This window comes from Amphiura filiformis, chromosome 15 (assembly GCF_039555335.1).
Source record: "Amphiura filiformis chromosome 15, Afil_fr2py, whole genome shotgun sequence".
Classification (NCBI taxonomy): domain Eukaryota; kingdom Metazoa; phylum Echinodermata; class Ophiuroidea; order Amphilepidida; family Amphiuridae; genus Amphiura; species Amphiura filiformis.
The window spans coordinates 65,249,682-65,270,768 of NC_092642.1; the positions used below are offsets into that span (position 1 = coordinate 65,249,682).

The 21,087-nt window shown below is 36.0% G+C and overlaps 1 protein-coding gene and 1 pseudogene across 1 annotated transcript; both read right to left on the minus strand.

Moving 5' to 3' along the window:
- Window positions 1–36: 36 nt before the first annotated feature.
- LOC140171108 (uncharacterized) lies at window positions 37–2,565 on the minus strand. Its single transcript, XM_072194275.1, has one exon. It carries the CDS (start codon window positions 2,563–2,565, stop codon window positions 37–39), a length of 2,529 nt encoding a protein of 842 aa, XP_072050376.1.
- A 16,596-nt stretch (window positions 2,566–19,161) lies between these two features.
- Window positions 19,162–19,283, minus strand: LOC140172236 (small nucleolar RNA U3; annotated as a pseudogene).
- Between the last annotated feature and the right edge of the window lie 1,804 nt (window positions 19,284–21,087).

Sequence of the window (21,087 nt, forward strand, 5' to 3'; positions counted from 1 at the left end):
ATATGTCAAGACAATTGGATAAGAGCATGATAAAAACTACTTGAATAGGTATGTTTTCAGATTTGCTTTGAAAAGCTGGAGTGTACCAGTTTCCCTGATGTCACGAGGTAGAGTGTTCCATAACCGGGGTGCACATGATTCAAATGAATGATCACCGGTACGTGTCTTGGTTTTTGGCTGAGATAGAAGTGTTTTGTCCTTTGACGAACGTGTGGCATAAGCAGATGTTTTAACCGAGATCAGTTCTTGAAGATATGATGGAGATTGTGAATGGATGCATTTGAACACGTAGACCAGTAGTTTAAACTTGATACGTTCGCGAACTGGTAGCCAATGAAGGAGACGTAGTAAAGGAGCACTGGGATGGTCTCGGCCAACGAGCATAATTAATCTGGCGGCCCTGTTCTGAAGGCGTTGCAAACGCGTTAAGTCACCTTCATTGGCACCATAGAGCAAAGCATTACCATAGTCAATCCGGGAGAAAATGAGCGACTGAACAGCAAGTTTACAAGCATCTTGTGTTAAGTAACGGCGGATGCGTGACAAATTCCGGAGATGATAGCTAACACATTTAATGATGGAAGAAATTTGGACTTTCATACTCAACGGAGGGTCGAATACGATGCCAAGGCTCCGCAAAGACTTCGTAGGTGTTATTGTTACATTACCAAGAGTCAGAGTGATGTTATTGAGTCGGGCAGCAAACCCTGAAGAAACAGCAACAAAGAACTCGGTTTTAGCCTCGTTTAGCTGCAATTTGTTTAAAGTCATCCACTGCTTGATTTCAGACACGCAGGATTGCAGTTTCTTCAAGGCAAGTTGACACGCTCCGTCTACTCTCGGATCAAAGCTTATGTAAATCTGCGTGTCGTCGGCGTAGATGTGAAAGCAGACACCGTTTGCACGAAGAAGTTCTCCAATCGGGTGAGTGTAGGCATTGTATCCCAACGGTCCCAATATGGATCCCTGTGGCACTCCAAATTCCATGATATGATTGTCAGAAAATGTACCAGATAGGCAAACTCTGCTTGAGCGATTCCTGAGATATGTATCAAACCAGTTCAAGGCGTTACCTTTGATATAAAAGGTATCACGAAGTCTATTGATAAAAATGACATGGTCAAGCGTGTCAAACGCCGCCGAAAGGTCGAGCATTACAAGAAGAACAGCATGTTGTTTGTCAATAGCAGACGCTATGTCGCTTTTTACCCGGAGGAGAGCGGTTTCAGTTGAATGAGCTGGTTTATAAGCGGATTGAAACTTTTCAGAAAGATTGTTTCTGTTGATATGTTCATTTAAGCGAGTTGCCGCTGCCATTTCCATGATTTTTGCCACAGCTTTTATGTTCGACACTGGCCGATAGTTCTGTAATGTATTTGCGTCCAATGTTGGTTTCTTTATTATTGGAGAAATAATCGCCTGTTTAAGGGAAGTCGGAAACACTCCAGCCGTAAAAGACACATTAATCATATTAGTCAGAACCGGAATGAAGAGAGTTGAGTTCTCCTTAAGAAGCCAAGTTGGTACTTGATCAAGAAGGCACGACTTATTTGACAGTTTTTTAATAAGATCAGCCACTTCGTCACAATTCATTGATCTCAGCTCCAAAAGGTCACAACTGTTAGCTTCCAAAGGGACATCAATCTCCTCATTGTGGTTCATACTTGTACTTAATCTGGAAGCATTGTCATTTGTTAAACTACTTCTACAGAAGTTGGCATTTACAGGATCCAAACTGTCCTCAACATTAGAGTCAAGGTTTTGCCTTATCTTCTTGATCTTATTTACAAAGAAAGTGGCAAACCTGTTTGATAGATCAGATACGGAATCACAAGTGGGGAGCACTTTGGAACTTGCATTTAGAAGAGAGTTAAGAATACTGAACTGGTCTTTATTACACGCAGAAAACAACTTATCATGAAAGTATTCAGATTTTGCTTTGGTGATCAAATTATTAACAAGAACTTTTTGATCTACAAAAATCTCTTTATCAACAATGGACTTACTCTTGTTCCACTTATTCTCAAGACGCCTGCGGACACGCCTAGCTTCATGTATGGTTTCATTATACCATGGCATTCGCGGCCGAACAGTACGGAATTTAGTTGATAGAGGACAGTACTTGTCAATGGTATTTTTCAGAGTAGTTTCAAAGTGCTCAACCATATCATCACAATCAACATTAGATGGCATTCTATCAACAAGATCCCTTTGGAGATCTTCAACAAAGGTTTGAGCATCAAGGTTCTGGTAGTTCCTAAAGGATTGTTTGATTTTCATGGGCTGGGGTTTCTTTCTTTGAAGGGTACACACAACCCAAAAATGATCAGACATTAATCTATCACGAACATACCAGTCTGTTATGAGATCATCTTCAGGGCGTGAGATGAGAAGATCAATTGTATGACCAGCCCTGTGTGTTGGTACATTAACATGTTGAGTAAACCCAGCATTTTCTACAATGTCCATGAATTGCTTTACCTCAGATTTTTCAAATTCATCAACGTGAATATTAAAGTCTCCAGTAATCAGTATTTTACCACTAACTAGAAAAACTTCACTCATGAATATTTCAAACTCATCAAGAAACTGCTTAGTCGTGAATTTATTTACACTGGAGGGATATGGCCTATATATGACAAATAAACGCAGATCTTTTACCTTACCCACAACAGTGACATACTCAACCTAAAGACAAGCAAAGCAACATCGTTTACGCGATTCAGTGTCAAGACAGTGGATGCGAAGAGCTGTACATAGGGGAGACCAAACAAACGCTTGCTAAACGTATGTACCAGCATAGACGAGCCAGCACTGGTTGCGGTGACTCCGCCGTCTATACGCATTTGGACATTACAAAGCATTCTTTTGATAACAAGGATGTGAAAATCTTGGACAGAGAAAGCAGATGGTTTGAGAGAGGGGTCAAAGAAGCGATTTACGTGAAACGGGAGGAGCCTTCACTTAACAGGGGAGGCGGCCTACGTCACAACTTGGCCGGGGCCTACAGTTCAGCGATCAGGAAGATACCTCTCAGGTTGAACTCAAAGGTGGTGACCTGTGAAACTACAACATCCGTTTCACAGGTCAATGAACTTTTGCCGCCACAACATCAGTAGGGCTGATGATGCGTTCAGGATTGGACGTGAAAATTTCCCACTCAAAAATAGTAAGTCCAGTTGACTAGATTATAGTTTAATATTAATACAGTTAAACAGATTAAAAAAAGAGCCTGCACGTTTATCATGTATAAAAAAAGTCAATTAATAACACTACCTGTAGGTGATAGAAAATGTACAACCCGTTATTGTTCATGACAGGTTCGATTTATTATAGCCCACAAAGCCTCACATTTACGAGTATAATGACATTCAGAAAAGGTGAACGAAACGAGAGAAAGAAGAGATCGGACACAGTTGGTCGAATCCAACGAAAAGTGTACACTTTCAGGGCCATAACTTAAAAGTATTAATCAATTGGCATTCGTTTTTGTATTGTGTTTATTCGCCTTGATAATACGCTTCGCGCCATATATAATAAGACCCCCTTCTGTGAAAAACTTAGACACAGAGACCCCAAAACATGCTATTTTTACCCATTTTTTCAAAATATTTCTTAAAGTATTTTTAAAAACATCTAAATCAGTTACGAAAAGAAGTCATTGGATTGAATATAAATTGATTTCCTGAAAGGTGTGTATTCAAAGATTACCTGTTCAATTTTTCACATATTTGTACATAATTATGATTTTTTTGTAATAATTTTTTTTATTGAGTGGTATTTTTTTACATTACCTACGAATACAATTTTTCATAGCACTAGATATATCTTTAAAAAATGGAAATCACTAATAAATGCGCAATTGATACAAGCTTTGATATATGGCCAATACTGAAATGCATTGCATTCGGACATCTTTATTATTGTGTTTAGCTGCCAGAAATTCTAAATGGCACAAAGGTAGCTTTGGTAAAAAATATGCATTACCTCCGAATACATGTTAAAAGCTGTGTCATTTCCACAAACTGAGAGAATAGTAAACAATAGTTAAGCAATAGTTAAGCAATAGTTTACCGACCTTCTGGTTTCTGAGTAATTTGTGTCCAAATTGGTTTATTCGGAGGTTACTTTTGACGTTTTCGCTAAGTTTACCTACGAATACCATGGACAAAAACGACTTTTCTCATTGACTCATGATCTAGACAACACAGTGGTGGACCCTAGTATAAAACTAATTATAGTTGCCCTCAAACGAAAGGCCACAAGACGTAACTGACTCCAAGATGGACTTCACAAGTCTGCAATAACGGTTTTAAGCAATTTGTGTGCAATTAAGCAAATTAAAGTCACTTTAGTGCCTTTGTTTCTTACTTCAATCCTCTTTCAACCACTGTGAACCGACATTACATATACATGATAGGGTCTCAAGTATCAACAAACGCACATAAAGAAAATAATACATTCAAAGTACTTCATAAAATTAAGATTTGATTGCGATATCCACCAAAAGTCTAATTCTTACCTACAAATACTGAAATGTTACTTACGAATACAGCATAATACATGGCATGTGTAATGAAGTGTCCCTACCAATGGAAATTAATTGTCAACAATTTTAAGCGGTACCCCCGGACAGTATTATTACCCATATACGGATTCATTCAACAATTATTTATTATGTAAATTTGCTGTTTAACTACTTGTATATCAAAATGAAGTGTTCAAAATCTTGCTAAAAGCATCAAAAATGTTGATCTAAGGTAAAAACACTTATTCATTTGGACGTACCATCTGAAAGAGATCTAAAAACTACCATTTTATTCATTCATTATCATAATAGCAAAATTGGAACCTCTAAACTCAATATAGAAATTGTTAAATCGCTCATGTTACCTACGAATACCTGGGTTTCTTCACCTATCATTTTATAAAGCATTAGGTGTGTGCGTATAATTCCTAATATTCCTGAAATCAGATATCCCACTCGTTCTTATACAATATGTAAATTTATTCATACTCATTTGATAAATAAAATACAGAAACTGACCTAAACTTAATTTTCAAAAATAAACTAGCATAAATTGACTAAGATCATATTGATCGCGTTATAAAAATAAAAACAAATATTTTCTGATTGAGCTAGCATTTTCCTGACACCCCGTGGTCTACACTACACGAAAAAAGTGTTAATGGGAATATTCCATTTGTTTTAGGTTGATAAGTATTGCGATAGTGAAAGCATCCTAGTGGTATTCGTGGGTAACATTGGGTTTTGATGTCACATTTACTATCACACGTCCTGGATTTATTTTTCAAGATTAGTGATGACACTTTTGGTTCCTATTAGGCCAACATGCCATCAATCAATGGGCAAAAGGAAAAAAATTGTGGAGACATTTTTATTTTGGACTTTTATTTTTGGCCCGTGGACACTTTTGGTTGGATTCAACCAGTTACGTGATAGCGTGAAAAGAATAAGTGTATACTTACCCGAGCTTGAAGCAGGGACTCTCGATTTCTTTTGATACGTACGATATCGGATCCTCACAAAGAGGCACATTTCCTGATAAATGTCTACCCGAGATAAAGTTCATCCATATCTTGCTTTAAACAGGTATGCAATTTAAAAAGTTAATATGTTAAATAACAACAACTAAAAACCTAGAATTAAATGGTGTTGTTGATGATGTATTGTAGTAAATTTAGTAATTTGTCACCAAATAGACTTTGTCATAGACTTCTCCGTAGTTCACTTGCCCATTGTGCACACTATGGCTTTTACATTGACTGATTAGTATTAATTTGTGTACAGTTGATATATTTTCACATTAACCGTACTCCCTCTGTTTGTTAATTAGCTTCCCAACCTCTCCATAGTCCATGCACTTGCCCATTTTGTATACTTGTCTTTGTACACGATTTTGGGTCCGCTGGTTCAAAACTAAATTTTTCAAGATGGTGCTGGCCACCATCTTGGATTTCTGGGTGAAAATGATGCCGTAATGTCAAACTAATGTCAGAATCGGAATCCTTGTACTCGACATATCCGAAAAAGTGTCTTTGTGCATGATTATAGGTGCTCTGGGTCAAAACTTAAATTTTCAAAATGGTGGCGGCGGCTATTTTGGATTTTCGACTCTAGCGAAAATTGCCGGGATTTTCGCGAGGGACATGGAGGCTATTTTTTTTCTAAATGATCCATAGAAGTCGAATCAATCGTCAAACCTTACTAGCCAGAGAGTGGTCACCAAATTGAAGTTTTTGACTTAACTGTTAAGCATAAAACTCTGATTTATATAAATTTGTGTGCAATTGATAGATTTTGACATACATCTGATCTTTTCAGTCACACCGTACTTTGTTTGTTAGTAAATGAATTTTTATTCGGGCTTTCGCGATCAATAAACTGATAGATTACTTTTACTGTCAATTATATAAACTTTTTATGACCATTTATTGAATACTTTAATTATGATAAAATCAGTATAATTTGCGTTCATCATGATTAATAACATTAATTTATTATCAAAATCTGCATAATCTATGGTCGTCATAGTTTTTAAAGTCCTTTTTTTAAACTCCTTCCTCCAATAATTTGTAAAGGCCTCCACCACACACGTAAACACGTAGGTTATCGATTGGTGTTTTAGTTTTCACTCTTAATAAGAATAGCTTTGCTGATACTGAGCGAGGGGCACCCTGTGCTGCCTGAATCTCTGTCTTAATCCATCAATTGTACCTGGTTTAATATTCGTCCTAATCAACGGCTCTCAGTGAAATGTTTTAAAGTAATTCATTTAAATCGAAATGGCTGTAACGAAATCGTACCAGTAAAGTTACATTACTCACGTAGGTATAAAGGCGACTGCTGTCGGTCTCTATATATCATGCTTTTTGACTGAAAAGAGGGAAAAGTAAGGTTTTAATTAAATGTAATTTTTGTATTTTCCCCACGGAAGTAATGCCGATGCTTTTAAACATCTGCACATTTACAAGGTTTAACTGTTGATGAGGATTTGGACTTTGAATTATTGATGTCACGCGTAAACCATAGTTATGTGTATCGAGTGGACTTGGACTCACCTGCACGCGTGGGCTTAATACAGGCGGGTAGCCACGTTTTTGACATGGTCGACATTGCTCCGTCAGATCACATGACCTCGCTGTTCCCAGATCTAACATAGTCAGCCACAAGAGATCATTTCTTCCATTTTCAGTCTGCCTTTCCTGAATATATCGTGTCCAACCAGGATACGCAGCGCTTCAAGAGGGAGGTAAACCGCTATATTGGCGCCAACCCATCAGCACTACCTACCAATAGATAATATGCCTTGATTAGCCTGACATAAAAATGGTTCAGGGAAGATGTAGCCACGTTAGCGTCGCGGTTGGTGGTGGATCTCGGCACGTCAGCGGCGTACTCGCCCACCACCGTCACACTCGACACAGGGATACAAGGGATGGACTGTCTGGGGGATGTACTCCCTTGAAAAGCTGGAATTTTTCAAAAGAGCGTGGTTACAAAACGAACTTTTGTTCATGGACATGGACCGAGAGAGGAAATACAGACGGACGGTCAGCGAACAGCCAGATCGTACAAAATAGATAAATAAAGCCTGTACGTTTATCCTGTATAAAGAAAGTCAATTAATCACACTACCTGTAGGTGATAGAAAATGTACAATCCGTTATTGTTCATGACAGGTTCGATTTACCATAGCCCACAATGCCTCACATTTACGAGTATAATGACATTCAGAAAAGGTGAACGAAACGAGAGAAAGAAGTGAATTGGACACAGTTACGTGGTAGCGTGAATAGAATAAGTGTATACTTAGCCGAGCTTGAAGCAGGGACTCTCGCTTTCTTTTGATACGTACGATATCGGATCCTCACAAAGAGGCACATTTCCTGATATGATAGTCTACTTGAGATAAAGTTATATATCTTGTTTTTAAAAAGGTATGCAATTGATATATTTTAAAATATTAACGTACAACAACTAAATGACCTTAATACTCGTACATAATAAATTTGTTTATGTTATTGTAGTAACTTTTGTAATTTGTAGTCAATTAGTGGTCGCAATAAGGCTAGGCTACATATCCGGGCGTTTTTCCGTCGCAGCAGACGTTACGTTTTCAGTTTGCTACAGTGATTTCTAGTTATTGGCCTAGATATATCTCGTACACTAGATATTCCGCTCAGTCGAGTCATTAATCTGTTCAGGTATTTGTTCTCTAGACGTTTTCTGCAGGACGCTGGCGAAGAATTCGCAGCTGCGTCTGTCGCAAGGGAAATCACAGCAAAACGTAGAACTATAGCTCATCTTTTTGTCTTTGTTAATATAGCCATGAGGGGGTGCTGTTGCTTAGGTAGATGCTCAGTTTTCTTTCCTGTTAAAGCCATATTGTAACATTTGCTGAAGAAGACGCCCTCAATGTTTTTCAAAATTACGATTGTAATGTACTTTTGTGATTTATTTGTGACAGAATCTGAGATTTATAATAAAACGACGTGTCCTGCGTTGTTTTATTCATACGATCGCAATATTAGTCGAAAACATACCCAAATGTTCATAACATTCAATAACACTGTAACACAGTCACGATCGACGGAATGACACGCATTGTTGACATATGAATGGTTTTGCTTCATTCATTATTCGGGTCAAAATTAAAAGCAGACATTTTTTGAGAATGGAAACTATCACTTAGTGGAAAAGAAACACAATTGACAGTTCTATTTCTTATGGAAATGTTTTGCGAGGTTGTGCAATTCATGAAAGTGATGACGTCACACACAAAATAAATTCTTTTTTACACAGAATAAGCAGCTATTGGTCATACATTACATAAACTTGTCTATGGGGCAGCAGGTTTGAAGATAGAATCGTCTCTGACTGACTCCTCCATAGGTATCGACAAGGGGGAATAATGAAAACCCATATTCTATGCATTATTGCCACTCTGAACAATAGCAGCCAAAACTGACTCTTGTCTTTGTATTTATTTAATAGACAGAAGTAAAAATATCGGAGCGGAAAAGATTATGGTATTGTGTGCTGAGTCATTTTAGTAGTCAATGTCCGCTGCAAGAAAAACGTACATGAATCCCTTCACGAAATCGATTAATCACAGACAAGAGTGTTGACACACTTCACAATATTTACTCGTAAGTCCCAAATCACTTCTTGCCTGATTTCCTTTGCCGGACGAGTTTACTTAAAAACTAGGGCCAAGAACACTCGGCCTATTTAGCATGATGTTTGTATAGCGTCTGGCTTTCATGCCATCACATAATTGTACTGAAGGACCCTTAGTTTATTGTCATTCGTCAAGAGAAAAATATGACATCTCTCTGATTTCTAGTTAGTAGAAATAAACCAATAATTTTATGCTTTGAGTTTGGCGTTTTTTTATTTTTTCTTTGAACCAAAAAGTGTATCGGGTTATCCTCCATTTTAGCTTCCAAAATGATTATGAAAGATATGAACACTTACATACTAGTACATAGATTATTCATTTAATAAGTTATGACCAAATCGACATCCTCATCCGGTAACATCTTATGATGTCATACTGTCAATCACATGATGTCATCAAAAGGACCATTACTATTGTAGACAAGATATCATCACAGCATCACCATCTGCTGAAGACAATAATCGACCTAGCGAAATCGTTCCAGGTAAGCGAAAAATAGTGTCGTGTTGAAGTTAAACTCTTTCAATACATAGTTAATGTCTGCAAACGATTAACTTCATTTCCAACAGGATAATCACTACTTTCCATGGTAACCCTAATTTATACTGTAACAGCCATCTATGCTTCCATTGAGTGGGCTTCCTCTGAAGACAATAATGAGTCCTACAACAGCTTCGCAAACCAATTGGAACTGTACACGAATAAAACGCACAACATCCATCTGGTATTGAGGGACTTTAATACTAGATTTGGAATTAACAAGTATCTATCTAACACACCCGAAGTCATTATTAAATGCCACGATGCTACAGGATGGCGAGAGAGCATTTTGTGAGTACGTGAGGAACACAAATATCGTCCAGCGTAAATGAGATTCCCAAACATAGACGGGGTAGGTTAACGCTGGACCAGTTGGACCACATTAAAAAATAACACAAAGGAACTGTATAGCTTACAAATCAGTTTACAATCGCGCCATCCTCTTTCTTATCTGCAACCTAGTAACCCCCTGTAATAGACCAAAGTTCAAAGATGCTTAAAGAGAGCAGTCTCAAATGGAATAGGCAAACAGATTTGAAACCCTCCAGTGCGATACATCTGCATCAATAACCCAGAATTATGAGCAGCCCAAGCATGTTGTTGCAGAAGTAGCAGGGAAAGGAATGGACATCTGGTCTCCAAATCAAAACAGGCTCAATATAGAATATACCAATCTGAACAAGTTTTAAAAGCAGATGAATCCGCTATGCTTAACAACAAGGATATGGAAGATTTTAGACAGACATATTTGATGGGAGATTATACTACCATATGGAAAATTATCCATGATCTTTCTGGCAAAAACAGGAAACTCAGTGTGAAGGTCAAGAAAATCATGGTACTCCACCAATAAGTACATCACAAGGAACTATTGCAGAAGGGAAGGAATATATAAACATCTCAAAAGGGGGCTATTGTATTACAAATCTGTAAAATGCGTTGAAAGCAGAATTTATTTCTGCGCATTTTGACACCTCATTTGATTCGATAGCCCAGAAAATAAATAAATAAGTCACCGGTCAATTTAATGTAGTGAGGTCCAGATTTGAAAGTTGCAGTCACATACAAATTTTTACAATACAAAAACACTCAGATATCATTGCACAGATTTCCTTCCATTACACTGAATGCAAAATCAATAGAATTTGCTGCAACTTTCAAATCTTGGGTTACATCAATTTAAATGTACGCTGCGACGTCAATATTTAGTCATTTGCTATGAGGTGTGAAAATGTGCAGAAATAAATTCTGCTTCCAAAGCATTTTACAGATTTGTAATACAATCACCCGTTTTTGAATAATGGTCATTATTTAAGGGGGTTAGTTACTTTTTTTTGAGATGTTTACTTCAGCTCTCCGTTTAACAACAACAACAACGTAGAACCACCATCAGACAGCTGATCAGGACCAATCCAGGTACACTCACCAGCATTGGAAGGCATTCACCACCTGAAGAATAACAAGGTTGCTGGGTTTGACTGTGCAATCACATCTGGAGCACACACTGGAATTGTCACGTTCTACCAAGAAAAGCTAATCCAGGTGCAGAGAAGACTGTGAAAATAATGTAGCTTTTCACAACCAGCCGAGCAGAACCACCAATATTTCGCTTTTGAAAACCAGGAAATGTTGTGAATAGATACCATGGAGAAAGTAAGATTGGAGACAAAACTTTGTAATTTGCATGTGAACTATTGTTATTAAAACGATGTAATATATGGTGCTGCACTCGTACTCGTGGGGAATAATATAATAAATGTAGTAAATGCACATATCACATTGCAATGTGAGTAATGATTAGCCTACTCAATGCATTTTCGAAGTCTTGTACTATGTATCATGGGGAGTGGAAGAAGGCCAGTTCCGTGGTTAAAGGGTTATTTATTCGAAATACCAGCTACCCAGCAAACACAAAACGTTTTCGACATCATTCGCAAAAGGTTACAAAAGGTTGTCAGAAAACGTTTAAATGTCGGGTTATATAAAGGGTATATTAAGAGTATAAAACGTTTTCATAACCTTAAAAACATTTTTGATAATCTACTGCTCAGCAAACAAAAATGTTTTACAGAAAACGTTTAAATGTCGGGTTATATAAAGGGTATAAAACGTTTTAATTTTCAAACGCGGGTGACGGAACAATACTTTTCTGGTTTCTGCTGAACTCGTTTTGGGGCGCTCTGCAAACTCAATAAACAGACTAAGTTCGATAAACTCACGTTGGTTTATTACCAACCTTAATCATCATTATCCATATATGTCACGATTTAGGACACAAAAATTTAGACTTACTTAGTACAAAAACCAACATTTCAAAATTACAACGAAAAAATTTCACAATTCGAAATATACAAAAATCACGCGCTTCCATTCCAAACACCCCTCGCTCACAAATATTCGCAACCAAACCTTCACATTTGCCCTCACAAAATTCTTTCCCTATATCCACACATTCGAATAAGCTCCCTCAAATTCGACCCTTTCCCATGCTTTCACCCCTTTCAATATCCCCTACAGTTCCAATATATTCCATCGCATATCCCTTGCGCATATGCAAATAACACATTACATTTGTAACTTCAAAATCGACACTTTTCCAGATTTCCAACACTTTTACTATATCCACACCTTAGACTAAGATTCTTCAAATTCGACACTTTCCCATGTTTTCAACACTTTCACTATTCCATACAGTTAGAATATATTCCATCGCATATCATATGCCCATATGCCTATCCCATTTGCAACTTCAAAATCGACACTTTTCCAGATTTCCAACACTTTTACTATATCCACACCTTAGACTAAGATTCTTCAAATTCGACACTTTCCCATGTTTTCAACACTTTCACTATTCCCTACAGTTAGAATATATTCCATCGCATATCATATGCCCATATGCCTATCCCATTTGCAACTTCAAAATCGACACTTTTCCAGATTTCCAACACTTTTACTATATCCACACCTTAGACTAAGATTCTTCAAATTCGCCACTTTCCCATGTTTTCAACACTTTCACTATTCCCTACAGTTAGAATATATTCCATCGCATATCATATATGCATATCGCATATCACATTTGCAACTTCAAAATCGACACTTTTCCAGATTTCCAACACTTTTACCATATCCACACCTTAGACTAAGATTCTTCAAATTCGACACTTTCCCATGTTTTCAACACTTTTACTATTCCATACAGTTAGAATATATTCCATCGCATATCATATATGCATATCGCATATTACATTTGCAACTTCAAAATCGACACTTTTCCCAATTTCCAACACTTTTACCATATCCACACATTAGAATAAGATTCTTCAAATTCGACACTTTTCCATGTTTTCAACACTTTTACTATTCCATACAGTTAGAATATATTCCATCGCATATCATATATGCACATATGCATATCGCATTTGTAACTTCAAAATCGACACTTTTCCCGATTTCCAACACTTTTACTATATCCACACTTTAGATTAAGATTCTTCAAATTCGACACTTTTCCATGTTTTCAACACTTTTACTATTCCATACAGTTAGAATATATTACATCGCATATCATATGCACACATGCATATCGCATATTACATTTGTAACGGACACTTTTCCCGATTTTCAACACTTTTACTATATCCACACATTAGAATAGGATTCTTCAAATTCGACACTTTTCCATGTTTTTAACACTTTTACTATTCCATACAGTGAGAATATATTACATCGCATATCATATGCACATATGCATATCACATTTGCAACTTCAAAATCGACACTTTTCCAGATTTCCAACACTTTTACTATATCCACACATTAGAATAAGATTCTTCAAATTCGACACTTTTCCATGTTTTCAACACTTTTACTATTCCATACAGTTAGAATATATTACATCGCATATCATATGCACATATGCATATCACATTTGCAACTTCAAAATCGACACTTTTCCCGATTTCCAACACTTTTACTATATCCACACATTAGAATAAGATTCTTCAAATTCGACACTTTTCCATGTTTTCAACACTTTTCCTATTTCCTACAGTTAGAATATATTACATCGCATATCATATGCACATATGCATATCACATTTGTAACTCCAAAATCGACACTTTTCCCGATTTGCAACACTTTTACTATATCCACACATTAGAATAAGATTCTTCAAATTCGACACTTTTCCATGTTTTCAACACTTTTCCTATTTCCTACAGTTAGAATACATTCCATCGCATATCATATGCACATATCGCATATTACATTTGTAACTTCAAAATCGACACTTTTCCCGATTTCCAACACTTTTACTCTATCCACATATTAGAATAAGATTCTTCAAATTCGACACTTTTCCATGTTTTCAACACTTTTACTATTCCATACAGTTAGAATATATTCCATCGCATATCATATGCACATATCGCATATCACATTTGTAACTTCAAAATCGACACTTTTCCCGATTTCCAACACTTTTACTATATCCACACATTAGAATAAGATTCTTCAAATTTGACACTTTTCCATGTTTTCAACACTTTTACTATTCCATACAGTTAGAATATATTCCATCGCATATCATATGCACATATCGCATATCACATTTGTAACTTCAAAACCGACACTTTTCCCGATTTCCAACACTTTTACTATATCCACACATTAGAATAAGATTCTTAAAATTCGACACTTTTTCATGTTTTCAACACTTTTACTATTCCATACAGTTAGAATATATTACATCGCATATCATATATGCAATTCGCATATTACATTTGCAACTTCAAAATCGACACTTTTCCCAATTTCCAACACTTTTACCATATCCACACATTAGAATAAGATTCTTCAAATTCGACACTTTTCCATGTTTTCAACACTTTTACTATTCCATACAGTTAGAATATATTCCATCGCATTTCATATGCACATATGCATATCGCATTTGTAACTTCAAAATCGACACTTTTCCCGATTTCCAACACTTTTACTATATCCACACATTAGATTAAGATTCTTCAAATTCGACACTTTTCCATGTTTTCAACACTTTTACTATTCCATACAGTTAGAATATATTACATCGCATATCATATGCACATATCGCATATCACATTTGTAACTTCAAAATCGACACTTTTCCCGATTTCCAACACTTTTACTATATCCACACATTAGAATAAGATTCTTAAAATTCGACACTTTTCCATGTTTTCAAAACTTTTACTATTCCATACAGTTAGTCCATCGCATATCATATATGCATATCGCATATTACATTTGCAACTTCAAAATCGACACTTTTCCCAATTTCCAACACTTTTACCATATCCACACATTAGAATAAGATTCTTCAAATTCGACACTTTTTCATGTTTTCAACACTTTTACTATTCCATACAGTTAGAATATATTACATCGCATATCATATATGCAATTCGCATATTACATTTGCAACTTCAAAATCGACACTTTTCCCAATTTCCAACACTTTTACCATATCCACACATTAGAATAAGATTCTTCAAATTCGACACTTTTCCATGTTTTCAACACTTTTACTATTCCATACAGTTAGAATATATTCCATCGCATTTCATATGCACATATGCATATCGCATTTGTAACTTCAAAATCGACACTTTTCCCGATTTCCAACACTTTTACTATATCCACACTTTAGATTAAGATTCTTCAAATTCGACACTTTTCCATGTTTTCAACACTTTTACTATTCCATACAGTTAGAATATATTACATCGCATATCATATGCACACATGCATATCGCATATTACATTTGTAACTTCAAAATCGACACTTTTCCCGATTTTCAACACTTTTACTATATCCACACATTAGAATAGGATTCTTCAAATTCGACACTTTTCCATGTTTTCAACACTTTTACTATTCCATACAGTTAGAATATATTACATCGTAGTACATTGCAAACATTAAATATCTTAAAGCAAATGAGCATTATTAAGTTTTTGCGACAAATATTTTGCCTCTTCTTGTACGTTTTATCATTATTTTATCTTTTACTAATTCTTTTTTGGGACATGCTCGCTTTTTTATTTTTTATGTGTTCCTCTTATCATTTGTGAAGTATTTCTTAATTTTTGTTTTAGTACAAGTGATCACTGAGTATGTTTAACTGTGGAAATATCGGTAGATAATGTGTTTTTTATTTCACCCTTGAGTATTATTTATAGGTGTATCAACATACAATTCACATGTCATGATTTCTCATTGCTTTATTTTAAAGCAATTCTTTATTGGGGTGCATGCTCTCATACAGGGTGTCCCAGAAAAAATTACCGAGCGAATAAAATTGAACGTAAATCGAGAAATACACATTAGAAATATAAATTTTAAAATGTAGCGCAAAGCTTATTTTGTTGTGCATCACATACGAACATTTTATTTGACTCGGTTGACTGGTTGTGAAGAAATGAACGATTACATAATGCGTGCATCAATTCAGTTCATTCCAAGTTTGATCATTAGGCGATTTGTTCATACTCGCTCACCGCTTTGTGTATCTCATTAAATTTAGTCCACATTAACTATTTTATAATCGGACGGTGTTATGTAATTCATGATTTCACTGAAGATGAATAACAGTTTGTCCGAGAAATTTTCTCTGCAATTGGAAGCTTCCCAACCTCAATTCTTTGTTGTGCAAGTATGTTATATTTTAACTTTCCAAAGAACATTTGAGTCAAGAATAACAATGATCAAGTTCTTACAGCTTTACGTGTGAGTTTTGATACCATGTAACATTAAAGTTTTAAAAGATTTAAACTTTGCATTACAATTTCTTGAAAATATTCCAAAAACATTAATGTGTGTGAGAAATTTTTAAAGCCAGCTGGAATTCTTTATGCATACGGTATTTGTATCAACATTAACGAAAAAATATATTTACAAGACAATACCGAGCATCATCTTACATGCAAGCTTTCATTTTCAATATCGTGCAGGTTTTCAAATTTGAACAAAACCTAATTAAATGTTTTGCAAGAAAAAGATTGTTTGAAGTAAAGAACGAAAAGGATTTCACAGAACAAAATATTAAGCCCGTTGACAGTTAACCACTAGTATCGTGTGCATTGTGTTGAACGATCTTTCTTTCAAACTTGGAATGAAGTCAATTGACGCATGCGTTATGTAATCGCTCATTTCTTCTCGATCAGTCAACCGATTCCAGGAAAATTAGCGTATAAGATGCAGAATAAGATGGGCTACACGCTGATGTTTAGATTTGTGGATTCTGATGTTTATTTCTCGACTTACGCCCAAATTCATTCGCACGGTAATTTTTTCTGGGACACCCTGTATATTAGGTGGGTTTTTTTTCATGTTCCTCTTGTCATTCTTGATAGATGGCTGTTTATTTATGTCGCGTGTTAAGTATTTTTTTTTTTTGGTTTAAGTGTATAATTATTATCAGACACACGTCACATTTTTATGTATGAGTTTGCATTATTTAATTTCAAATTATATAATTTTTTTACACGTACTAACGCAGTTCTTTACACAGCCGTGACGTTAGTCATGATGACTCATCTGCTAAATTGGGCATGACGGGAAGATATGTCATTATAAACAAGGATGATTATTTAAAATGTTTTAAAATGTTAGACACAAAGTAAAATTGCAAAACCTAATGCATGTTATTATATAATATTAGTGTAAAGTAAAAACGGTAAGGTTTGACCTTGACACACGCAATTCCTCCTAAAAGTGAATATATTTCGGTAAGAAAACAATTATCATAGACCATGTAGACAGAACGGACAATAGTCATAGGCGCAGTTCAGTCATCGTGCTTGCTTGTCACACATTGTCAAACCTATTATGCTCTCTGGTAGACGCGATATAATCGATAGTCAACCTCGTTTGTTGAATTCACGTTAAATTATCGCACCCAATCATGAAAGTGCGGCATGCACCTACGCCCAAAGTAGGTGTATTTGCACAGGAAAATTCCAGATTTGGACTACAATAATGTCATTGTACGCAGTTGTGTGCACTTGCCGGGGGCCTCTCTTTTTCGGCGTTTCTCATTAAATTAGGGTCCCGTTCAAATACAAAATAAACTGGTTTCTAGATGTAATCACAGTTAACACACCAGGAAAATTATAGAATATACAACAATCTAGTTACACCTGTAGACCGCGAACAAACATGCACCTGGCCGTATCACTTAGTGTTCTCCCTACGGATACTCCTAAGGGTCACACAATAATGCCTTCTGCAGCAATTCTGTGCCAGCTCTCTGGAACAAATTACCTGTAAAACTTCGTACTTCACATAGTCTGGCCACTTTTAAATCTAATCTGAAAACCTATTTGTTTCCAAACTAATTTTTTGTAATTTTTAATTAAGTTGTACATTTTACTGTGGCCTAAGATGTAGTGTAAGTTTTACTTTTAAGATCATTGTAAAGCGCTTTGTTCATACTTATGCTAAGGCGCTATATAAATTCCGTTTATTGTTTATTGTTTTGTTTATTTCATCTTGGAAAACCACTTTCCGGTAGTCCGATTTTTGTATAACTTTTATCCTGTTATTTCTGAGGTCCCATTAGTAAAATCAGTTTAAAAACGTCTATTGCCCCGTCTATAAGCAAATGAGTAGACAATACATGGCTTGTGGTGTAACATCATAGGCGGGGGTGGGGTGCAGGGGTGTTGGGGGTTCTGAAAGGCTATATCTCCTGTCAATCGAGTTGAAAATTTAGAAAATCCCAGGGGAAAATTAAAGAAAAAAGTGTTTGGGTGCCCATAGGGCCCGGTGATGCTCCCCCTCCCAGAGTGGTCTGTGCCACCCCTACCCCTCATATGATATCTTATGCTTTGTAGTTCTATGCTAGAGCACACCAGTAGTGCTAAATTTGGATGTCTTGCAATGCATTATCATACATGTACATTCGTTTTGCAAAGCTATTAGGGATCTTAGTATTTGTACATAAATCTTACCTTTAGGCCCCCTATACTCCTTCAATAGTCAGAAATATGCAGTTAGTTTGTTAAACAGGCTATGATATGCTACATATCATTCCAGATAACATGGCGATATTGGTCCAATGGTGGCCCAATGTATGTTCCGTAATAGCCCAACATTGGTTGCTGATATCACACCAATATGATTTGCTCATGGGCTCAAGATTGGTCCTAAATTGGGCTTGGGCCATTGTTGGCCCCAGCTTGGTCCAAACCTTGTCACAGACATTGAACCAACATTGGACCTGTAACTATTTCTTATTGGCAATTATGTGGCTGCTAATGTTTGAACAATATGTAATTTTAGTATTGGGCCAATATTGTTGCAATGGATTACTGTAAATTATTGGACGTTATTGGCTCGGAAAAGACGACATGTATCATCTCTTGCCCGCTTCGCTTTAAGACAAGAGAGGAACACAACGACGCATCACCGCGGTGTTAAAGCCATCAAGAGTATTTGGTAGCATGGTGACACGTACTCTAGAAATGATCTTTTAAAGTATGGTCATAGAATTTGAAGTGCCAAAAAATCTTGTGTATTTTCTTAAAAATAAATAATACGTGGTGTTAAATAGCGTTTGCCCTGTGTTTTATCATCCGTGGTTTTGTTTCCTATTATTTCAACTTAGTATAATATTTAGGATTTAGATAAGGTCTTCCAAACACAAGTACTCATCAAAATATGTTACCCAATTTGTTACCGAAATTATAACAATCGTAATGCTATTGGATCTTATTGGCCCAATATTGGGCCACATTCGTCATGATCAATAAGGCCAGTCTTGGCATTATTTTTCTGACCCATAATGGCCAAATTTTTGCTTTCAATTGGCAATTTTTACATTGGCATCATGTTGGCAGCTGTTCACAACCAATATATTGTGCATATATTTACCAATTTATGCTGCCACTGTGATACCAATATGAAGATTACCATTAGATAGCCAAGATTGGCCCAATATGGCCAGCAAAATAACGCCGATGTCAAGATTGGCGTTCTAAAACCAACATTGGGCCAATATATGCATGTTAGCTATGAAGGATTTTATTGATAAAAAAATTGAAATTGCCTAAAACATTAACAGACAGAGGTCAAAAGGTCAAAATCGTAAAGGAAATTTTATGAAATGATGTTTATACAATATTTCGTATATTTGGATATTGGTAAACAAAATTAGACTTGTTTCTTTCAGTTTGAATGGGTTTTACTATGCAAATTAGTTAATTTACAAGGTACAATTTTTAGAATTTTTTGCTATCTACTGCTGATAGCAATGACAACATTATAGTTTTATAATTTCTCGATTTGCCATTTAAATATCTACAAGGGAACAACCTAAAAATTCGATGAAGCCCTATAAACGAAAGTCCTTTTGTTAGAAAGCTAACCTCCTCCCCCCTCCCCTCTAACGTAAGTGTCAACTATCGAAAATTCCAACCAATAGGATACAGATGCCGTCGCTATGGTGCATGGGGTTGTGGAGTGGGTGTGACAATGCTAGGATATTGATCACGTTTAGGGAAGAAACGAAGATTGCATCCATTTTAAAACATTTTTATTCATTATTTTTGGAGCACGGAAAAACTAGGACTTGCTCGATTTTCAAATAAAAAGAATGTTTATCAAACACAAAATTTTTTCGACATCATTCGCCAAAGGTTAGAAAAGGTTGACCGAATGTTTAAATTTCGTGTTATATAAAGGGTATATAGGGGTAGCTGCAGGTAATATGGGACAGCAGGTAATATGGGACACCTGTTTTCATTTTAACAAGAAGTAGCTAGAGAAGGTAAACACTTTAAGTTGATTTGTTAAGTGTTTAGAGACATCAATTGTGCTTCTAGAAATGCAGTTTTGGAGTCTGTGTATCAAACTCTTGGAAATGAATGCCAAAAAGAGTGAAATTGCTCAAAAATTATGTCGTTTTTTGGCCTGATATAAAATCAATGACGTCACATTTTATGATTGTGTATCCAAAAACTCTGGTACTGAGGGGGCATTTGTCATTTTTATGATCTTTAGGTGATGGGTTAAGCTTATCAGCAGGTAAAATTCCACTGACAAGTGGCACTTTCCTTTTATAAATGATTATTTTCTCTGATTTTCAACTGAATGGGTGCAGGTAATATTGGACACATAGGAAATTGTGTGCATTGTCAATGCGAAAAGCAAAACTATTTAGAAAATTGAATTTTCTTGTAGAAATTTGCATTTAACATTCAAAATCATGTAACAAAAATCAGTCAGGGTAAATGTCGGGAACTACTGACCTATGTCACAATTTGAGAAGAGATGAACCACTACGGCCATTT